Source organism: Enoplosus armatus, chromosome 16, assembly GCF_043641665.1.
Source record: "Enoplosus armatus isolate fEnoArm2 chromosome 16, fEnoArm2.hap1, whole genome shotgun sequence".
NCBI lineage: Eukaryota > Metazoa > Chordata > Actinopteri > Centrarchiformes > Enoplosidae > Enoplosus > Enoplosus armatus.
In genome coordinates, this window is record NC_092195.1 from 15076856 (window position 1) to 15100018 (window position 23163).

The 23163-nt window shown below is 43.5% G+C and overlaps 1 protein-coding gene across 4 annotated transcripts in view; it reads left to right on the forward strand.

Moving 5' to 3' along the window:
• The window catches only part of rbms3 (RNA binding motif, single stranded interacting protein), a 253939-nt gene that overhangs the window by 184150 nt on the left and 46626 nt on the right, over positions 1–23163 (forward strand). For all 4 annotated transcript variants that reach the window (XM_070921153.1, XM_070921154.1, XM_070921155.1 and 1 more), the window contains 2 exons: positions 5694–5851; positions 10996–11075. In XM_070921153.1, the coding sequence (XP_070777254.1) occupies positions 5694–5851; positions 10996–11075 (238 nt within the window). The remainder of the gene's footprint in view (positions 1–5693; positions 5852–10995; positions 11076–23163) is intronic.

Sequence of the window (23163 nt, forward strand, 5' to 3'; positions counted from 1 at the left end):
CCCACAAAAAGTGATTCAAATTATGAATTAGAGGAAGGATGTTATCTATAAAATCGATTCCTTAAGCACTAACAACTGCATTCCTACATGGCATGTTTACATTCTTTATCTTAAACCCCTGCCAATAACCATTTATTGCAGCTATTAAAGCCATGTTTAAGTGACAGGTGTTTTAGGCTGTTTGTTCAGACATAATATGGTAATTGGATTGAAAATGTCTGCCCTGGGTGATGGCACAGATCTTCCTCCTCAAAGCCCTTTGTTTTCAACAGAAGGTTTGAATCAGGAATGTGGATTTCGTCAGCCCCCCCAGTGAGCAGCAGAAGGACCTCACGCATTACCAGCTTGCGCTCTCGCCGTCTTTCTTTCACTCCGTAACATGCTGTTCTGTGACTGAGCGCGTCTAGGTCGGAGACGTTTGTGCATATGTTGGATTATAATGTGAGTTTGTGTATCTCAGCGTGTGTGGAAGGATATATATCAGATTGAGGGAGAGAGAATTCAAGCCGACAAAGTTTCCCCATCTGTCTGTAGAATCTGACTTTGATGAAGACATGTAGCCGTTGTAGAAAACACTTTGAATCGGACTTTTTCCTATTCTGAAAAATGCCTCTGGGCTAATGCAGGATAGATGCTATTCGTCTAATGGGCAGCACCTTACAAACCCTCCCACCAAACTCTGACCCTGAAACCTTGTGAACACTTGTAGTTTCATATCTCCTGCAGCTTGGCTCTGCTAACAGCTGCGTGGTGTGTGTCTCCTGTAAATGGCTGCAGTGGACAGAGGCGGGGCTGTGATGTGGACACACTGCAATGTAAAGTCTTGGATGTGGTTGGGGTTTGAAGTCAAGTGTCACAGAGGGGCTTGATAACAGACAGAATGGCAGAGTGTTGAAGAAGCGTTTGACAACAGCCTCTACAAAGGGAAAGAAGAGTGATCCTGCCATCCGCTCTTCAGTGGCAACAGAAAATGTTGGGAAGCACTCATCAAAGGGCGGTAAGCTGCCCGCCTGACTTCACCTGCTGTTGTCTGACCAGCTGACTAGCCGGCTGACAGAATGATAGCTCCTTTGTAGTGCTACCTTTTTGTCTCAGAATTTTCTGGCACCTCACAAATTAAACTCCAGCTTTTGAAGTGAGTTGATGCGCTCATATGCCTCTCGCCTTTCCAACTCTCCAATCCCGCTTCCCTCTATTCCTTCCTTCCACTCGGTTGGCCTGCTTGTCTTTTGAATGCATTCTGCAGACTCAGGCTCCCACAGCAAGATCTGAGTGTGGATCCTCAACCTATATACAAGAGAACAGGAACGCTCCCTCTGGCATCTGCAAACTTGTCAGCAACACATCCTCACAGCAGCAGCTACACAACAACTCCTGCTTCCTTGCAGTTTTCTCCAACCAGACAACACGGAACCCCATTGTCTTTTTGCTTTAATTGTGCTCCTTCAGGCTGCTGATTAGTCACACAATAGGCCAGAGTGGCATACCTGAGGGAAGTGAATAGTGTGGTGTTAAACCAAGGATTGGCTCACACACTCATACACATGCACATACGCCCTGGTAGAGTGTGTACCGGTGCTTAGAGGAGCAGCTGAGAAGCCCTGTAGGGCCAATTACACATACAACTCTAATCTCTTGAGCAAGCTGAATGGATAGAGAAGGAGAGGAGAGGAGAAAGAAGCAAGGATAAAAGGTGGAGGAGATGGGAGATGACAATAGTTGGGGGGGTGGACAAGCAGGAAGAGAGAAGATGGGAGGGTGCTGAGGTGAGTAAGAAATGAAAGTGTTGACAAAAAGAAGAGTTGGAGAAAGAGAGGCTATGGAGAGGTCAGTGGTATGAAAAGGGGGGGTAAAGAAAGAAAGTAAAGGAATCTGGGAGATATAGTATGAGAAAAGAGTGAGAGCGAGTGCAGCTCCGAGCCTCAACGTGGCGTTAGATGCAGTGCCCCCAGTCAAGACACATATCTATCTGTCTAACTTTTATCAGTTAAATGGATACAGCCCTGAGAGCCCCATAGGCGGAACGCGGGACTTCTAACAGCTGACGTCTCTTTTCCCTCAAGCGTTGTCAAAAGGCAACAAGGGTTTCGTTTAATGCGTTATCTCTGCCTGTCATGTCAGCTGCCTCCATCGCTGTCTTTCTCTCCAGCTTTCTCTTTCTTACCTTTTCACTCTTTCACCTTTGCACCATGATCTACAACTCCTATTTTCTCTTCTTTTTTATTTTTTGCTTAACCCAGATCCTTGCCTTCTTTTTTTTCTTTCTACTAATAACACCCCCCCCCCCCCCCCCCTTCCCCTGTAGCATGGTAATGTTCTCAGAAATTACAGTGAGGTAAACAGAGCAGGGTGTTGAAATGAAATAACAGCTACTGGGCTGTCAGCTCTAGCGAGGGGGCCATCCGTCAGCGGGAAATGACACGTCGGCCGCCTCCTCCCCCCTCCTGTCGCACACACTGTTGGATTCCTCCTGTCCTCCTTGTGGCAAGGTGAAGGAATTATGCTCATCAAAGGCCGAACGCAGCCTGTAGCCTTTCCATTAGCCTTCTACAACACTGGTCAATGGCGAAGGGACAGACACGACTGCCATCACACACACAAGAAGCAAGCACTTCTGGGAAACATACACACATAAAGCAAAAAGAATACATACACAGGCACAGCATTACAGTATATATGTGTGAGGGAACACGCGCATAATTACTCTGAGATAGGATCCTTCATAGCCTGACAGGAGAGTGTGTGCGAAGGCTGACATTAAAGGAAATTAAATCTCCTTGTGGAATGGGCCAGCCCATCTCACGTCCCGTCAAAATGCTCCCATTTCCACTCGTCCCCGTAACCTTCTCATCTGGGTATTTAAGGCTTTGTGGTGCGGAACGTCATCAAAGACGAAACTTAGCGAGGCGACCGTGCATAGACGAGGCCTCCCCGTGATAATCCCCCAGCAAACGTAGCCCTCTGCTATTAGCCCACGCGCACAAATTACTGCTTCACATTCTGACGCTCTCTTTCTCCGCGTGTACCGTCACATGCTTATTGGAGAAAGTGCTTTCATTGAAAAGCGTGCCCACACACACACACACACACACATTCACACATAAACTCTCGTATCATTGGCTTAGCCCAGTGAGTGAGTCTGTCAGTTAACTCTTTGATCCAGACCTCCTGTCTGCATTGGGATACGAAGCCTATTTGACATAAGCCTGAAAAACATCGCCTCACATAACCAACCAAAACTCAAAGGAAAGCACAGCTGCGCGGCTACACACACCAAAGGGACTTAGCAGGAGAGTGACACGTGTACAGTAGATTTTTACGGGCAGATTTAATTAAGCCTCATTCACTGCAAAATCCTGTGTTATACAAATGCTTGTGAGCCCTTTCTCACTCGCTCTGAAGCACATAAATGTGACAAACCTGCAGAAGAAGGAGGAGTTTAGTTTGCCCCCGAAGTAAGGTAATTGAGTTCCTGGTTAAAGGAGAACGAGCTGCAGTTTCCCTGAATTCACGTTGGGCACCGACTTTATCCCAAAGGCTTTAATCAGATCAAACATGTCCTGTCAGATAAGACGGCTAATTAATCAGGGGAGGGACCCGTCTTCTCCTCTGACAGATGGAGAGATGGAGGCAGGACGCTGGTTGAGGCACTTCCTCTCCTCCTCCTTAACCTCTTCCTCCACCATCAACAGAAAGCAAAACAAGACAGAGTGAGACAGCGTTGCCTGTGGCGAAGCACAGAGTCTGTAAAGGTTCTCAAAGATACTGTTTACATGCAGGCTGCAACTGATGTGTCTCCACAACCCCCAACTGAGAAGAAGACAGACTTCTTGTATTGAAGTTGCTGTTTACAGTACTGCATATATGCGTGTGAAAGAGATCACTGGAAATTCATGTTGCTCTTCTTTTTTGAGGTTTTTATTTGAAGCCACATCAACTGAATTCAAAGTAAAATAGTGCTATTAACAGATTACAAGGCTCCTTGTGGTTTAGGTAAGAAAACTGTATTATACTAAATATTATGTGCACAATGTCTTAAATTTCTTCAGGCGAAAGTCAGTTAGTTCCTCTACTTGTCCTTGCATCTCTTCTTCTCTTGTCTTGTTGCCAGTTCTTAAGGTTTATGAGACTACACTTGGCCGATCCATTCCTGAACTAATGGAACTTTAGCATTAATATCATACCATAATTTTTTTATAGATGTATGTCTTGGTAAATTACTATTGTTACTTAGGATAGAGTCAGTAGCCTTCCTTATATTACATAAATCTCCACCATCACACAGATTATTGCCTTTCCACAGGGCGATGCTCTTTACAAAGACCCCCCCGCTGCTCCCATTATTGATCTAAAGTTGATTACAATATAGCTTTTTGATAAGAGAGGCTGTTACTAAGGCTGAGAAGGAAATTCACTGCGTTAAATACATACATTTTAAATGCAGTTCACAATGGCAGCCTCAAAAGAACCGTTCAAAATGATCAACATCAGTTTCACTTGAATACATTCAATTGACTGACTTGAAAATATTATTTTAAATAGACGGTACAAGATGAATCTTTGGTCTGTTCAACAAATTAACATCTTCCACTGAGGGTGCCGGGGGACCCTCTGCGATTTCTACTGTCGAAGTGGATGTAAATCCTCTGAAAATGTTCATTCACTCATCACATTACGCTGGCCACCACTCACAGCATAGATGCCTTTTTTGTAATCTTGCTTTTGCTCTTGTTAGCTTTAACCCAGGGTGGTCCTGGCTGCTGTTGGAGGAAAGCTTTTTGAGATATGGATGTTGGATAAAGAGGAGATGTGAGGAATAAGAGCTGGTAACAGATCAAAATCTGGCTGCCTGCCTGATTGGATAGATTACTTAATACCTTGGTGGGAGGATGGATTGAACGTAATTTGATGTCTCAGAAAAGAATATTCTAACGTGCGTACAGCATCATAAAGACACATCATTAGAGATAAGGATGACATAATGTAGTTTCATGCTTGATTTAGAGACTGACTGACTTGTAGCAGCATAGCATAGTGGCTGCCCGGCTCAGTGACTGATTGATTGGTGGGGCTGGGCTGCTGTTTCCAGCTGTTCTGCTGCAGAGCTCACAGGGCCCTCTGCTACCTCAGGCTCAACCCACCACCAGCTGTGCAGCTTCACCCAGCTAGCAGCAGCCTCTGGGCACTACAGAGAAATCGCTGTTGTACAATACACACTAAATAGCTTCTCACTTTCTCTCCGTCTCTTGATCTTTACACTTAAAACTGGGTAAAAAGAAACACACCCTGAAGACTCCATGCAAACTATTTTAAATATGTACAGCATGTAAGATGTTAATTCAGACTTGCACTGTCGTAATACTTTCCACTCACACAAATCCATAATGGAGCCTACACACTCACTGTCTCACACATACAGCCAGAGGCACAGTGAACTACTGATGTATCCATATTACATGTGAGCATATGAATGTGTGAGTGTCAATAAGGCCAATTGTCATGTAAGTTCAGCTAGAGTTTATTTCCACTGTTGGCAGCGTTGCGACGTGTTACGTGACAGCTCGCGACACAGAGCTGATGTATATTTCACTATTCCTATGACTGTTGGTGATACATTATTTCTTATCTTTTCCCCTCCCTTTTGTTCTCCTCTCTGCTCTATTCCACTGCTTTTCTACCTCCTGGCCCTGCAGCAACAGGAGCAAGACCCCACCAACCTGTACATCTCCAACCTGCCGGTGTCTATGGATGAGCAGGAGCTGGAGAACATGCTGAAGCCCCTGGGTCACGTCATCTCCACGAGGATACTGAGGGATGCCAACGGGGTCAGCAGAGGAGTCGGCTTCGCCAGGTACTCAATAATAATGATACTAGTGTGACATGGAGGCATCTATTTAAAGGCAGTCTGTCTTCTCAAAAGGTTATCTGCTACTATGAAAGCAATAATTTCTTTTTTAAGAATTACAGTACATGTGTCCTCACATTATACATTCGGTCAAATCTTAATTCCATAATATGTACATATTTGTTGTGGTTAAGTTTCTCGTCCCTGCCCTTCTGGTACTTCATGGATGCTACAGCAGTAACAAGGAATAATTTGCACAATTAGCTGTGAAAACTCTTATAACTCTTATAAATGCACAGTCTGTCCACCCATTAATAAGCGCACACAAATAGGCCCACATATGTATGCATGCACTGGCACATGGGCACACAGAACTTACACTTGTCAGATGAATCCTGCTGATGGGCAGTGGAAACTTTAAAAGGTGGTTTGTTTCTTTGCCAGGCCTGTTTGGCAGTGCGTCTGTCAGTGGATGAGTTTGTCTTTGTTCATGCCCGTGCATCAGAGTGTGAGTGCTTGTGTGTATGCCCACACGTGCCTGTACATTCACTCACTTTCATGAATACCAGCAATTACCCCCTTGTCCGTACAGTATAGCCAAGGCTGCTATATTTCCACCACCAAGCCAACCCCTGAACAGTTTATTTCTTTTTCTACTTATAAAAGTTTCCACTTCAGCTTGTTAATCCCCCAAAGTCATAAACCGCTCTGTCCTTGTCCTCAGCAGCAGCCACCAGGCTCTCATTCCTCTCCACACATTCCTCCCTTGTTTACCCAGAGGAGGCCACTGACGTCCACAGCACCGCCATCTTGCAGGGATTTTTCTTAATCACCTGCTCTAGCTGAACTCCTCTCCTATTCCCGGCTCTATTACGGAGGGTTACTGCAGGACGGACAAGCACAAACACACACAAACAGGCACATATGCACAAACATGAGCATATGCAGACACAGGCCTCTACACATGCCTACACACCTGCGCATAAGCACGAGTGCACATATACCCACACACACATTCATAAGCAGACTCTCACACGTACACACACAGACAGGTAGGCAGCCTCCTGCAGGCCAACAAGCAGAGCACAGCAACAACCTGCCACAAGCCACCTGTTCAAGCAGCCCTTGGTGGGAGGAGGAAGAGACATGATGGAAAGGGAGGAGAGAGAGAGGGACAGGAGTGAGAAACAATGGCCGGGTAAAAAGAACTAATCATAGAGGTTATTATAAAGAGAAAGAGAAGGTGATGGGAAGGAGAAGGCAGTATGAGGCAGAGAAAGATTGAGGAACAGAAAGAGAGACGAGTGAGTGTGGGTGTCTGGACGAAAATGTGAGAAGTGAATGAGTGGTGTTTTCGTTAGATAAGAAGAAATGAGAGCGGTACAGAAGATTTTATTGTGTGTATGGATCAAGAAATAAAAGGGAATGGTGGTAATTGATAAGTACAGGACAGAAAAAGAAGCCAGAAACTGAAAAAAAAAGAAAAAGAAATCAATGTATTTTATGAATTTTAGAGCTCCCGTTAGCTGTGTCAACAGACTGACAGACAGACAGCTGCTGAGGGTTGGGCCATGAGGGGCATTAGAGAGAGTAAACTGAGCTAAGTGTTTGTGGGCCGATCCATTACTGTTATCAGAGCCCATTACTCCAGCCCCAGCACTAATCATTGCAGACAGCAGCACCTGATGCCATTAACCAGCAGCACACAGAGAGAAAAGCCAGCCTGCCTCACTACCTACCTGGCTGGCTCTCCGACTGACTGGCTATCCCAAAAGCCTGACTGACCGACGGACAGTCTGGCTGACTGATTTGTTTCCCTATAACTTCCTAACAGCCTGTCTGCCTTATTTGCTCCTTGTCTACCCACCTGTTTTCTGTCTACCTACCGGCTGGAAAGAGTGAAGGAGAGACGGCGTTGAGGAGGAGGCAAACAATGAATAGCCAGAGGGGGTGTGAGGATGGATAAAGAGCACGAGGGAAGCAAAGCATCAACACTTCCAGTCAGAGAATTACTTGAAACTCTGCAGACCGGTGATGCATTCAACCTGATTTCCAACCTTGTTAAAATGGACAGCAAAACCAGCCCAACAAATAATCTCAAAAGAGCTTTTGTTTTGATAATGCAGCCACATAAATCATTACTTCACAAGCACTGAGTTGAGTGTGCACTGTGTACAAGGTTGTTAGAGCAAAAGAGATAAAGAGGTTAGCTGTGCTTCATGCAGATCCTCTCTGCCTCCTCGCTGCCTTCTAAAGTGAAAGCATTATGGAGGGGTTATTGGCTTGTTTAGTGCAGTTGTGTGTGTGTGTGTGTGTGTGTGTGAACTTGGATTAGGAGTATATTATGAATGTGTGCATACATGCGTACAGATTATATGTAAACATAAACGCATTGTATATTCACTTCAATTCAATGAAGCTTTGCTGGCATGATGCTTTAATCAAAACATGTTGTCAAAGCATACACAAGAGTAAAATGAATAATACAGTCAAAACAAGTTATGATGTACAAAACAAGAAAAAAAGAAGAAAGAAATGTCACTGGCTGGAATTTTAGGAAAATTATATATATAGTATATATAATACGTTGGGCTATCTGTAAGGTGGACATGGACTTCTCTCTCCACTTCCTTTGTTTCAGACTGGTTATGGAATAGTTTTATATAATGTAGAGCTGGATATCAAACCTGAATGCTTTTTTTGGTACTGACCGAAATGTGTCCTGCACGGAGTATTGAATATTGTCACGTACTGAAAGCTGCCATAAAAGGCTTCCTTGTATTTGTGCTCTTTTTACTCTCTTTTCTTATTCTTTGATCAAACAGTCACCGATTGAGATCACAATTTTACCAGTTTTAGACTTTAGTTTTATTTAGGCGCAGTTCATATATGGCTGCTTGTGTTTAGACATGTAACATTTGAGGAGCCTGGTGTCTTTTGTTAAATGAAAATATATAACACATAATAAATAAAATCCTTATATACATACTCTAATCAGCTGAATGATTGATTTCTAGTTGCTGAGTACTAGTGATGTGTTAAAGGCCAGTTGTCGTGATTAGTAATCAGCTCAGTCACACTGTCTGGTTAATATCAGTCTTCCCAAACCAAGAGAAAAGAAAGAGAGATGGGGAAAAGGGTGGATACAGGGTCAGTGAGAGATGGATGATGCCAGGAAGTGTGAAAGATTACATATTCTAAAAAGAGAAGTAGGGAGAGGAAAAGGGAGAAAGATGTTGACGTGGATAGGGTGTAACAGAGAAACAAAAGGATGGACGGAAAAGGAAGGAAAAGAGGGCACAGAAAGTGAGAGAGATGGGGCGGGAGAGAGTGAGGGTAACGCTGAGAGATGGAGGAAATAACCAAGGTTGAAAGACGGGGAGGAATGAGAGAGACGTCAAAAAGAAGAGGTGCAGACGGGCCCGGGAGTAAGATGGATGGGACGGAGAGAGCGATAAAGAAGCTATGGTAAAAAAAGAAGGATGAAGGTAGAGATAGAAGAAGGATGAGAGACGGAGGACAGAGAAGTGAGAGGCTGATAGGATGATATGAGTATTCTTGGAGGTGAGAGCGAATAAAGCATGAAAATTTTGAAAGCAATGAATTCTGCACATTCCAAGAGCATATTACCATAGGCATAGCAATCACTCAAGCCTGCATTTAAAATCTGTCACGTTTTAATACGAGTCCTATGAGTGTATAGTAAAGAATCTGCATGGTGACATATGTACACTAGGTGCAAATTCATGCATGAGGATATGTGTTTTTTTATTTTGCCGAAAATCCTTGACTGATAGGTCGTGCTGTGATTGATATTGTATTTTTATACAGACATTCATGTTCCACAGAGGATGAATTCTAATCACTTTGGTGATCCCCTGACTTTTCCTCTAGCGCCACTACAGGGTTCACATTACGTTTGGTCCACACATTCATGTCCCCCTCAGGATGAATTGTAATAATTTTGGTCATGCCCTGACTGTGCATGTAGCGCCATCATCAGGTCAAAATTTCCATTTGTCCAATACTTCAGTTCATATCTAAATACCTGCAAAACTAATGACATTCCATCAGCCTCAGCTGTACTTTTTGTTTAGTGCTAATAAGCAAATGTTAGCATGCTAACACATGGTAAACATTATGCCTGGTTAACATCTGTGTGTGTTGTACAGGGTTGAAGATTCGGAGTTAGATTTATGCTGGCAGATGGAGCGTAACTTGCTCAAATTTCCTCACAAGTTTGCATTTGTCCTCAAAATAAAGCACAAGGATAAAATATGTGTGTGTGCTTGACAACATACAATACGCTTGTGCATGTGTTTGATATACTGCTGTAAGTGTTTTCATGTGGTGTGTATGGATATTAGTGTCTGCGTGCTTATGACAGAGATCTGAGCCCTCCTGCTGGTCAGCTGCTCGGCGTTTGATCCAGTGGCTGGAAAAGGGGAGATGAGTCAGTCAGCTTCCTGTATTCTCTCTCCCATAGTCATTACGATCCATAAACACACCTCCCCGTTCTTCTACTTTTACTTCTACACCCCTGCACCCCTTCAGCCTGTTCTTTCTGTCGTTCTCTACTTTATCTTTGTTATCAGGTGAGGAGAAAGGCTGCATAACAAACCCTGAATTTCATTATGAATTTCTGACTCATGCAGACAATGACATTCCCCAGAGGATAGTCAGGCTGGCTCTGGATAGGCTCACTGGACTTTTTAGAATGAACAGAGTGACACTACCCAGCCAGCAGGACACAATCTAGTGGGTGACTGGGGGTATTGTTGTAAATGTGTCATCAGTGGCAGTTGTTAACTTCCAGTTGTGAAGGGTTCCAGTGCAACATGGAAACAAACTATGTTGAGTTGTTTAAAAGAATAATGAAAACTACTGCAGCACTGATCTCTCTGATATATATTAGTTTACAAAGGGTACTTTGGTCCAGATGAGTGGTAAACTATATCTCATGCCAGAGGTATTGTTACCTGTTTGTGAAAAAGTGATTATTTTTACCACTAGCACTCCATTTGTATCTTAATTTAGTGTAGAGGTTAAGTGCTTCTATTTCTAATGAATATAGAGTAGTCAGTTTCAACTCACAAATGGATAGTGAATATTTTTTCAATTAAACCCTCTGTGTCACTCTTTGTTTGCAGGATGGAGTCCACAGAGAAATGTGAAGTAGTGATACAGCACTTCAATGGAAAATACCTGAAAACCCCGCCAGGCATTCCAGGTGAGTCTCCCCTCCTTTGCTTTACATTACTCTCGCATCACCCCTTCCCTTTCTTTCTTGGAAAATCATCACCTTTGAAATGAGAAACTTCCTTTCTAATTCAATTATGGTAATTTCTCATCTCAGATTCGCCGGACAGCTTGATAGATTGTGTACACCGTTGTTTCTGACACCTGAAGCTCGCTGTCGTGGCTATGGCTGAATAGCTGACGGTTCTATAGGTCTTTTCCTCTCTCTCTCTCTCTGTCACCATCTCTCTCCCTCCCTGGTGGTGCTGCCGCTGCAGGCTGGAACTTCTTGGTTCAGGAGAAAACCCTCTTAATATTCACACTCATGCCTCTGTGCTGTTCTTTGCAATCTACTTAAGAGCTTGCACTCTCCCCTCTTTCCTCTCCTGCTCCTGCTCTCTGTTGCCGTGTCCTCTCTTCTCCCTATATCTCTTTTCTGCAGTCACCCTTAGACAGTGGAGCAAGCCGGCCAAGGAGAAAACAGGCAGAGAAAAGAGGTTAAAAGAAAGAATGTCACCAAATGGAGACAGATGTAGAGACAGGATTGTACCACAATGTGTGTTAGCACAGAAATGTATCTTTTATTCTGTGTCCAAAGTGGCATCACTGTCCCAAAAGTTTAAAACAAAAGGAGACATTGGAAATGTTGGAAACACAAAAGTGTCTGGGGGAGTAAGGGTGACAAGAGGTGGTTGCAAAAAGGAAAGCGAGGTGGAAGGAGAGTGAAGATATAAAAAGAAGAGCCTGAGGGAAAGGCCAGGATGAAGAAAAAACACACTGCCTAAGCACTTTTGGGGCCAGGTGCTGCAGCGCTCGAAGCCTCCCTCGCGTCCCAGCAGGACGTGGGGGCCAGACAGGGCGATACCGAGGAGATCTCCTTCACCTCTTTGGCAATTTTATTAACAATACTCACACCTCCAACCAGCAGCACAGAAACAGACCCATAAATCGCTCTCCACTATCCAGTAATATCTCAGAGAAACTGGATTTAGAATCTCCATATATGCTCAGCCACTGCATAGCCAGTGGCCATTAAAGGCAAGGTGAGTGGTTATATTGAAGTTGAGCCGTAATAGGAAACCTTTAAAGCTGTAATATCAGGCTGACCTTCCCCTTTAAGGGTCTATCTCCCGGCCGCTCAGGCTTTATTATTGTTAATGGATTGTTCAGGCTTGTGCCAAGCATGGAGATTTACTGCCCTGATCGAGGAAATCCTTCTGTGGAATTAAGAATGGTTAAGTTTACAAGGTCTGCTCTGGTCTGGTGCTACAATGGTCCCTCCTAAAGGGTCCGTGAAATCTCCCCTTTCCGTTGATGTATGGCTGTGTGTACACATGACTGGCTGTAGCAAAAGCTATTATTGTTCCTTGTGCTGTTGTCATTTCTAATTTCAGGTAATCCATACGATTATCAATTTCTCGGTTTATTACAACTTGTGTTTTGTAACTTTAGCCATCATTTCTATCAGTAATGATGACATTGTACCTACCAAAGTAATTGCTGAGATTTGAAAACCTGGTGACATTGCTACAACAAACCTAACAGGGCAAGAACGAGCCAACAGTCTATATAGATCATCTAAACCACTTTATTTGGAGGTAAACCAACAAGGAGCGTACCAGAAATGTCAATAAAATTTGCACGTAAAAACTGTGTGCATGCAGGTTGGAGGGGACTCTGCAGGATCGTCTGACTACTCGTGTTTCTTGCCCTGTCTGACTTCTTTTCAGCAATGACGCCTCGTTTCCAAACCTCCAAAATAAACTTTGTAACTACAAATTTAGCATTACTGATATGAATGATGTCCAAAGAGAGGCAACACCCGAATTGTAATAAAAAAAGAGTTATTGTTTAAGTCTGCACGTAGTGGTGTTTTCCCCTCATGAATACTGGTAGATAAAGGCTCACTCTGTCATTCCTTTGATATTTTTCCCATAGTTTTGAATTTATAAAAGGGTGAGGGTTGAGGAAGTGTGGTTTTTTTCCCCTTTCTGACACTGTCCATGTTGACTTTCTGTCTGATCTCTGGACATTCCTCTGTTATCAAACTCAGATGTTCCTCTGCGGAGGACCCCAGGGCTGTTTCTGTTTCTCACACAGGCAGCCAATAGCCCTTTGTAGATGTGTATGTGTGTGTATGTGTGTGTATGTGTGGGTGTATACAAGTGTGCACGTTATGTGTTCTCACTACATTTTGTTTCTGTGTTCGGATCCATGCGTGCATATTCAAATTTATGCATTTTAAAGCGGGAACACGTACATACTGTATTTGTGTGCTGACAGAGTCTGTGTCAGTGTGTGTGTGTGTGTGTCATGTTGGTGGTATTTCCCCAGAGCCCCTTGCTATGCAGGGCAGCTTCTTCATCCATCCTGCTTTGACAGCTCAGCGGCACCCCCCGGGGGGCCCTTGCCACACACAGCACAGCAGGAGTGTGTGTGTGTGTGTGCACGTGCATGGGTTTGCTTCTGTGACAGCCATGACTACTACACTGTGTGAGCCTTGACGCATACACACACACACAAGCACAAACCAGATAAGCACAGATATAGTCATGCACCACTAACTTTGACCTGAATGGAATGTCAACACCCATATAATGCTAATGAAATCCTTATTTCCACCATTTAGCGTTTGATACATAGACCACAACACTCTCAACATGCATGCATGCATGCACAAACACATGCACACACTTTTCTCAATGCCCTGAGCTTGCTCACCAATCCTGTCAAGCCTTTATCTGACTAGCCTCTGTATTTCCAGCTTAGCCACTCAATCACACTGTGTCAAGAGATGTGGCTGTGTGTATGAGTGTGTGTGTGTGTGTGATGGGGGTTGGTCTTGTTATAGTTGCCCTCCTCTACTCAGGTGTGTCCAGTGGCAATACAAAAGGATATTGAGTTGTAACCTTGCTGTCCGGTACCAGGGAGTAAATATCTGGATGTCAGGGGCCGGGTCATCTGTTAAATTCAACTGACCGTGGGTAAATAAAGGACAGGAAGTCACCATATTGGCAGGAAGTTCACGTGGAGTTGCAGATAACGTAACAACACAGAGAGGAGGAACATACAGAAGAGAAGATTGTGGAGATGCTAACAGATGGCAGTTAATGGCGCTATAGACAGCTTCCATACACTTCCTGTTTGAATTTTAATGTAATAACATCTAACTTCCTTGTGATTACATGAGATGTTGAGTTGATATACAGTGTGGGGGGATGATAGCAGATGGCAGCCAATGATACTTAACAGTAAGAATAGGGAGGCTATTTAAGTTTTGAATGAAATAATGTCTAATTTCCTAGTGCTTTCTTGCGGTCTGTGATATTTAGATACAATATATGGTTTAATGCCCTTTTGAGTGCCCTTTTTCAGTCGGCATGTACAGTAAGTGGGGTGTTATATCAATACTTGCAGTGGTCAGACATCCTATATAACCGTAAGTAGTAATTGTGTTAAACATGATAGACATTGTTATATTCTTTATAAGCAATAAAACACACCACTGGAACAAAGTGCAGTGCTTGCCAGGAACTTGAATTTAATACTTGTCCGTGTATTCCAGCAAGTTCTACAAAAACAAGCGCTACGGCACTCACATATAGATGCATCTAATCAGATATCCAGGTCAGGTTTGGTTTGGTGAGGCTTGGTTGATATGAGAGGTGCGTAGCTTTCGTCCAACAAGCCAGTCACTGAGGCCTGCTCCAGCCGCTCTGCTCTGCCCACGTCTGATTGTGATTCAGAGAGAGGGACATGATCGATAGCCCTGATGGAGCACTACAGCTGTTTAGCTATTCTGTGCAATGCGGCAGCCGCTCTCCCTGACGCTGTTGCCGGCTGTGAGTGTGCATACGACCGCACGCAGATACAAAGTCATTCACATGCTCCCTACATGCACGTGGGTAAAGTACATGTATGCCAAAATGCGCGTACATGTGTTTGTATGTTTTTCACCTATGGACATAGAGGCATATATTTGCATGCAACAATGCACATAGACAGACATACTGGACATGTATCAAAAAGGGCAACTCACACACACTGATAGATGGACTTACACACTCATGTAGACACACCAAACTCCTTTCTGAGAAATGATCAACTTTGTAGTTGGAGGTGAGAATAAAGAGTTATCTGTATTTTGTGGATTTACTCAATACACAAAATAAATGGAATTTATGAAATGTTACTACAGCAATAAACCATACTGAAGTGAGCCCAACAGGGACGCATTATGATTTACACTGCAACCCTGAGCTCTGGGAAAGTCAAAGGAAGCGCAGATAAAAAGTGATTTAATCCGCTGGCTCCACTGAGCCTTGCTGATTAAAGCCTTTCGTCCCACAATGCATTAAACAGCTTAGAGATGACACCCTATGGTAAATGTAATTTGAACCGGAGATACATTAGCTATTGTTTGGTTTTGGCAGGTGAGTAATCTCATGTACGTCCTGTATTGTGTGTCTTCCGCGGCAGAAAGGAAATGGATAACATTTGATACACTGGATGTTCTGTCCTGCTCAGGCGAATTGCTGCTCTTTGTGGGATTTAACTTAATTTCATTGTCAACAATCGAACTACAGCTAAATAAACAAGAAGGTGTGTTTTCAGCAGGGCTAGACACAGGTAGTGTTAAGCGTTGCCAAATGACAGCACCAGACTTTGATGAATCCAGCATCCTCATGAATGTGTAACTGTGCAAACATAGATTCAGTCCAGACTGAATGTGCAGTAACACTGCAGCTTCTTCCTTTTCACTTCTGTTGTTGTTGCTCGCTCCGTTGTCCTGTTGCCAATGTGGCAGCAGAGCTGAGAGTCGGCTCCAATATTGTCCAATAGATGCTGGATAAATAATGGAAACCACATCAGGAAGCATCCACAGTGGCCCTGGGAGATGGAACCAAACGGAAACATGCAATATGTACAAAATTTCCTGCTTGGTTTTTTTTATTTTTTTTTACAGCACTCTCTTACTCTCTAACCTTATCTGTTTTCACAATTTCTTTTAAACCACAGTGACTGTCTCTGTCTGTCCTCACTCACACTCTCATGAGTGTGACTTTCAGTCCAAAAGTTCTCTATTCTAGTGTTTACAAATAAAACGTTTATTTAGGCCAACAGTAAAATCCATATTCTGTGGGGAGACTTGTGGGACACGTCAGTGCATTTCTCATGTAAAGCGCTCCTCCCCCATATGAATGTGATTGCATTTGAAAATACAAATCAAATTCCCTGTTTTCTGATTTACTTCTGTGATCTGTCAGAGCTCTCGATGACACCCAGGCTTTGTAGAACCACCGCAGCTGTCAGGCTTGTGCCAGACGGAGTTCACAGGGGCCGCTATTTGGCAAGACCCCCTTCAAACAAAACACAGCGTAGACCAAAATACAGTCCTGAACCCCGAGTGCTGGCCCACCGACACATCCCGTCATTATTTGCAGAACACAAGGCCTGTGCCACTGAGGGTGGGGGAGCTGCTGCTGGGGGTGTTGTTGCATAAAAAGATTCCCTCCCTGTTGGCATCCTCACCAAGGCAACGGTGCCAAGATAGCAGAGACAGCCCACGGTATTAAAATGTCCCTCGCTGAATTAAGGCAAGTCCCAAATCACTTGGTAAGTCACAAAAAGCCCTTCTGAAACTGTCAGTCATACTTGAGTAATCCATGTTAATTTCTGCAATCCCTCCCACATTCCCCTGGCTAATAACTGGCCTGTCGGCAGGCCCATTTCTCTCCCCTATGGCGATTAGATTTAACGTGCAGCCAAGTAGGTTGGTGGCTTGGCTGTCAGTGTGTCTCAGACATGGCTGCCTCTCTAAGCACATGCCAAGGCACGTTTTTTTCCCATAATGCATCTGTGTGTCATGTGTGGGTGCTGATCTGTGAATTGTTTATATCTAATGTTTTTCTTCCTCTTTTTTGACAGAAACAAAAGGTCACATCCCCTAGGTATTGATAATTAATTTACCGCTGCTGTCACCCGGTGTAAACTCGCCATATTTCTGTCTGTGTTTGTGATGCACAACAACTGTCAGACAGCTTTTCAATATTCACTGTCAAGGATAATAATTAACCACCAAACCTCCCTTTCAAATTCACTTCTCAGGATATTGCATTGTAATGAAATCTGTCCTCTGTGCATGAACCTTCCACCCCCCCCCCCCCCCCCCACCCCTGACTTCACCCGCCTCCCATTAGAAGCAGGACACACAGGAAGTTATCATTGGCATCCCCAGTAAATCAGACAGCTTCCTGAAAAAGGATCAATTTCCCCCGATACACTTTCTCATTATAACCTTATCTCGCCCACAGACAATAATCTGGATTTGTCACGCTTTGTTTGTTTTGCCACTGAACTGTATCAATCATGAGCGAAGCCAACGGTTAGCACAGAGAGGAGGAGGAGAAGCAGCTATGAGTGGATCTGTCATTGAAATATAAAGCATTCACCTGCTGCAGTCCCCTTCCACAAAAAATAATATAAGCCCTTTGATTGGCTTCAAAGTTTGTTTAGGCAGAGGAAAGGAGCTCTGGCTCCTGGAGGGGTTTAGGCAGGAACGATTGACTTTGCTCTCCACTCAACCACGTCAAATGTAGAGAGAGACAGAATGAAGGAGAGTTACCATGAGAAAAAGATACATAACGAGGGAGAGTAATAGAGAGAAATATAGCTGGAGTGCGATGGAAAGAAATAGATTAGGAGCTGAGGAAATGTGACAGGAATAAGAGAGGGTGATAAAAGAGAACAGATGGAAAAGGGCAGAGAGGGGAAGAAAATGATGGGTGGTGGAGGGAAGCAGAAGAGAGAAAGTGAAAGTTGGATCAACCCGTGCTTTGGAAGGTTAAATTTGAGTAAAGTTTTGGTTGCTGCATCTGCAGCAGACGAGATGAAAGGATGACATTGACTGTGCGACCGCTTCCTGAGCTTGACCCCTGCGACCCCGGCCCAGCTGTCCACCATGTTGATCCCCTTCTATCTTTCTCCCTCTCACCCTGCTCACATCTCTCCTTGTACTATTTGTTGTCCTTGCTTTTATACTCTCTCTCATCCGTCCCTCCCTCTCTTATCTTCCTGCCGCTGTCTTTCATCCCTCACTTTCTCTGCTCGTCCTCCCCTCCTCTCTGCTCGCTATTCTACGCATCGCACACATTCTTGCTTATCCCTCCCTAATGCTCATCTATGTTACTGGATATAGCTGAGTGCACACAATATTAGTGCGAGCAAAATAAGCACCCGAGGCTGCTTTCGTTTATGAAGAACATTTTTCCTGTCCTCTTTGTTTGACATGTGTTCATTGATGTGTTCGCCTTTCTTTTGTGCTGTGGATTCACTCACAGCTGACAGTTACGACAAAGTTTTTTGAATTATCAATTATTTATCTGTGGAAGTGGAGCAGCAACAAGTTTCTTAAATCTAATCGGGGCTTTTTGCAAAAATGCTCTTGAATATAAAATGTCTTTGAATTTATAATACATCCAGTAATTAAGAACACATTCTCATATTTGGCCTCATTGCAAAATGAGCAATTTTTTCCGCGCTAGCTCTGTGGCTCGAGGAATGGCAATGTCGGTCACTTTGTACGGACATCCCTGCTCCCCTAATTATTAATCCTCTCGACTTTGTTTATCCCCTGTTTTCTCCTCTAGTGCCACCGTGAGGTTTATGATGAAATGTCATTAAATTTGAAGACATTTATGATCCCCAGTAGATTAACTGTAATAACTTTCCCTCTAGCACCAACATCAGGTCAGCTGGTGCAGATAAGCAAATGGTCGCATCCTGAAAGCACCACTATGCCAAAATAGACGTTCAGACCAAAGTCAGCCCTGCTTTAAAACAATCAAAGGGGTTTTGCTGGTTGGGGTGTGTTATTTCAGGTGCCAGTGAGACAATGAAATACAGGGCCAGTTTGGTGATAGGCCAATAATTTTGGAGGCTTATCAGATGCCCAAAACACTGCAGGATTATACAACTCTAGAAAGTTGGCACAACAGCAATCATTTTATCTTTTGTTGCAACGATCGCAAGGTAAACAGTAGAAATACGGCATTCATGTTACAAAGTAATCAACCAGGAATGTGTGCTTGCATGTATTTGCCGGTGCAGTTCCTCGCCAGATGACACTGTTTGCCAGAGACCTCTGCGTTGGTACCCCCACTGACCCAATGGAGCGGTTCCATTCAAATGAATGAGGAGGCTGTTTTATTTTTTTACGCAGTTCTGTTTGTCTGAACACCGAGCCGGTAGTGTGGCTGTGGACAAGTCTATCGTCCTCTTTGAGGCCTGACACAGTATTCAGTTTCCCTTGGGGGTGAAGTGCAGGATTGTGATTTTAAATACAGCAAACAAAAGGCAAATGTAAAGTATTATTACAAAGTTCACTAAAATTTAGAGGACCCCTAAACAATACACTTTTATTGAGCAAAGTTATATCATTTTTTGTTTCTGCTCAATTGTTGGTTGAATGTCTTGCACAGTAGTTGAATTTTCGCTTCTTATTCATTTTTCCTGTGAATTTTATTTTGGCCAGCTCAGGAATAACACTTCCAACTGTGCAGTCATAAGCAAAAACCTTTTTCTTTTTATACTTTATCTTCAGTAAACGTTATCTTCACGGATTCCAGGATTTAGCCATCAGTCAACTTAATCTAATGTAGGACCTGAGGCAATGCATTTATTTTGCAAAGAATAATATAGATACAGTAGGCTACTGAGCTCGTAGCCTTTCAACCAGCCTGCCCGTCCTCCAGAATGAAGATTAAGTTTGCTGAGGAGGAAGTCTCTGTGGTATGCAAGCAGTTCAGAAGGCTTGCTTTCTTTGGTTCATTGGTCAACTCCTCTATCTCCTGCACCTTTCATTAGAGTATCACAACACATGAAGTTTGATATATTACAGCTTTCAATTTGTTTGCACTCTAGCACGTTTTTAGCTTGTTTTAAGGTATACATTTGAAAGTGAACAGACATAGTGAGGTATAGCCAGCTCATCTGCCTGACCAGAATTGACCTCAAGGCTGATTGTATCCTCTGTGTGCTTGCGTCAGGGAAGCAAGGTAAAAAAAAAAAAAAGCAGGCATCAGTTACACCCGGCCACGTCACTGTCACCGTCCCAGGACACAGAGGGCAGTGAGATAAATCTAGCTGCTGCCCCCAAAATAGAGCACGGGCCTCCATTAGAACAGGACGCAGGCTGTGTGGGAACAAGCAGAGGTCACTGTGGTCAGCAGAGTTATTTCTGTAGCGCCACCGGACCTCCAGGAGTTGACGCCCATTCATTCATCCGACTGCCTGCCAGCAGGGTAGGGGACACACACAGAGACACAAAAAAATGTGTACACACCTACATGCTCTGCCAATGGACGATCAGTAGGAGTGGGACGTGTTCCATTTGGTGAAAGTTACAGTGATGGTGTCCAAGTCCAAGTTGCTAATGTTTTTGTCACCTGAGGCTATTTGTGTCTTTTTCTTTGTATATGAGGGTATTTATATGAAAGCTGCCTGCTGGTGTTTGAGCTGAAGGACGATGGAAACACACCTGGTTCTGAGTGACCTCATGTCTCAGACACACTGTCTCTCTGTCTGTCTCTGTTTCCTTGGCTGGCAGTACAGCACTTCATAGCTAATGGATCACGCTTGTGCTTTATTTCTGCTGCTTTTGCTTAGCTTATATAGATGATCTACAGTAGCTTACAGACATGGATGCACACTTTGCAAAAACATAGACGACACACAAAAGGAAAACACACCGGCACGCCAACAGAATGATTTCTTACAGTCTCCTGTTCCTTCCTTTGTTCTTTGAGCCTCTCTCCCTCTCTTTCTTCGTCTTCCTCTCATACACACAAATACACACACATCAATAGTCCATTAGGAGTGTGTTGCTTTCATTACCTCCAGCTTGGCCCTGAGACAGCCTTCAGAGTGGAGTACAGCAGAGCAGAGCTGGCCAGGATTGCAGTATATATAGAGAGAAGTCTGGTAATTGCCAGCTCTCTGTTCTCTCTATCCTGTGCGTCAGGTGGAAACTATGAATCTGTGGTATCTGGGGACCACCCCTGCTGCGCTGCACCGCATCTCGCTACAACTGTCTGTCCCCCCATCGGGCACAAGTAATAGGGGAAAACAAAGAGCTTAAAGGCCTCAGAGAGTCCAACAACTGCCACTCTAACAATACACACCACCATGGGAATAAAAAAAAACCAGGCAGCCCACACTTACAGCGCAGAGGCGCCTAAAGATATACCCTTCCTCGAAGTCTCACTTTTCATTTCTTGCTTTCTACACAGAAGTAAGTGCTGTTACTGTCGTACAGCTTCCTTGTTGAAGTGGAATATTTTGTTTGTTTTGTTTCACCTGCCTGAAGGCAGAAGGAAGGGTCATGTAGCAAAACATTTCAGAGGTCCTAAAACATTTTAAAATGCTGTTTTTTTGTTGAAGTCACTTCGCAAATAAACGGCAGGCTCTATAAGATAACTAATCAGAATCAAACAAAGCAGATTGCATTTTTTTCCTCGTACTGTAACGCTGTGGAGAGTGAAATACTTTGACTAGAAATTAAAGCTATCAGTTGCCAGGCTCTTGTTGACCTTGAATATCTGTTTAGATACAAGAAAGACAAGCACAGGCCATCGAGCTCAGTGATCGAAACCCCATATTGGCAGTATTATTGTATTGTTGCAAGGTTAGTTACTTGTGTAACAGCTCTTGGGAAGCATTGCATCCACAAGCTATACTGTTAGCATCAACTATTGCAATGGATGCATCTGAGTGAAGTGTAGATGTCTTTTGTTTTTTACCTCTTTACCATTTTACTGTTATCTTTTATTCACAGTTTTATAACATTGGCTAAATGTTGGATTTTTTACCTTTTACTTATATTGTACACGGGGCGCTCCATGCAAGAGACAGCGAACTATTCTCATTCAGCACACCCTGCACAAATATCGGCAAAATTAATTAATGGAAAATTAATTCCAGAAGACAAACGTTAAGCAAACATGGCCATCATAAAATGGATTAAGTAAATTTGGATGTTCCTTCCATTAAAACCCGGCTCCAAAAGGTTGGATGCTGAGTGATAATTTACAAAACAGCCAGTGCTTACAACTGTAATGTGATGATATGATAAAATAACTGAATTGATTTTTGAAGGTACAAAACAGTCAAGAGTTGACAGTCAAAAAGATGCAACAGACTAATTTCCAGATGTGGTTGAACAGTACAGTTCTACTCTACTCTATTCTATTTTATTCCTTTCTTTTCTACTCAAGTCATTCATCACAGAAATGTTATTATACTACAAAGGGCGTTGTTGCTTACAGGCGAAATAAACAAAGATGACTTATTTTCCACACGTCCTCGTTAATCATACCTGCAGTATGTGCTATATAGAAATACTGTATATAATAGTGTTTTTCAATGTGTGGCCTTTACCAGCTCTTAGCATTTATAGAGGTGTTGACTTAATGGCCTCTTTACTGCCGCAGTCTTCCAGATAACAGTGATGTGGTTATGATAATGCTACCACGAGGTTTTTCCCATTCACCAGGCCCTGCCCTGATCCTCTTACACATAGACACACAGATTTATGAATTACCTTGAGCTAGTCATATCTCTCTTTTAGCCCTAGACGTAATCTTGCCACAGATGCATCCAGATCAATTTTTCAGGATGTCTTATTTGTGGAGTGAGCGGCGGGCTCGACGCAGCGGGGGTGAGTGTTGCGGGGGATGCAGTCAGAGTGTATCCAATTTCAGGCTGCAAAGCAAATGGCCTTGGAGATCAAGGATTATACAGCAGATTTCTAAGTCGAGCTGATATTGATTCGCTGTGCCCCTGGTGAACTCCGCGTTGTACCTTGTCCATGTAAGCTTTTAAATGTTGCTACCTTAATGGCCCCCCGCGTCAGTATAGCCCCCTGATCTATAAGGCCACAACAACTGACCTTTATGAATATGGCCTTTTTTTTGTGGATATTCCATGAACCAGTAATTCAGTGGAAAGTGTGTATGTTTTTTTTTTTTCAAGATAACACTTTTAGTTACAGGGTTGTAGTTGGTGTGTTAAAATATCAGAAT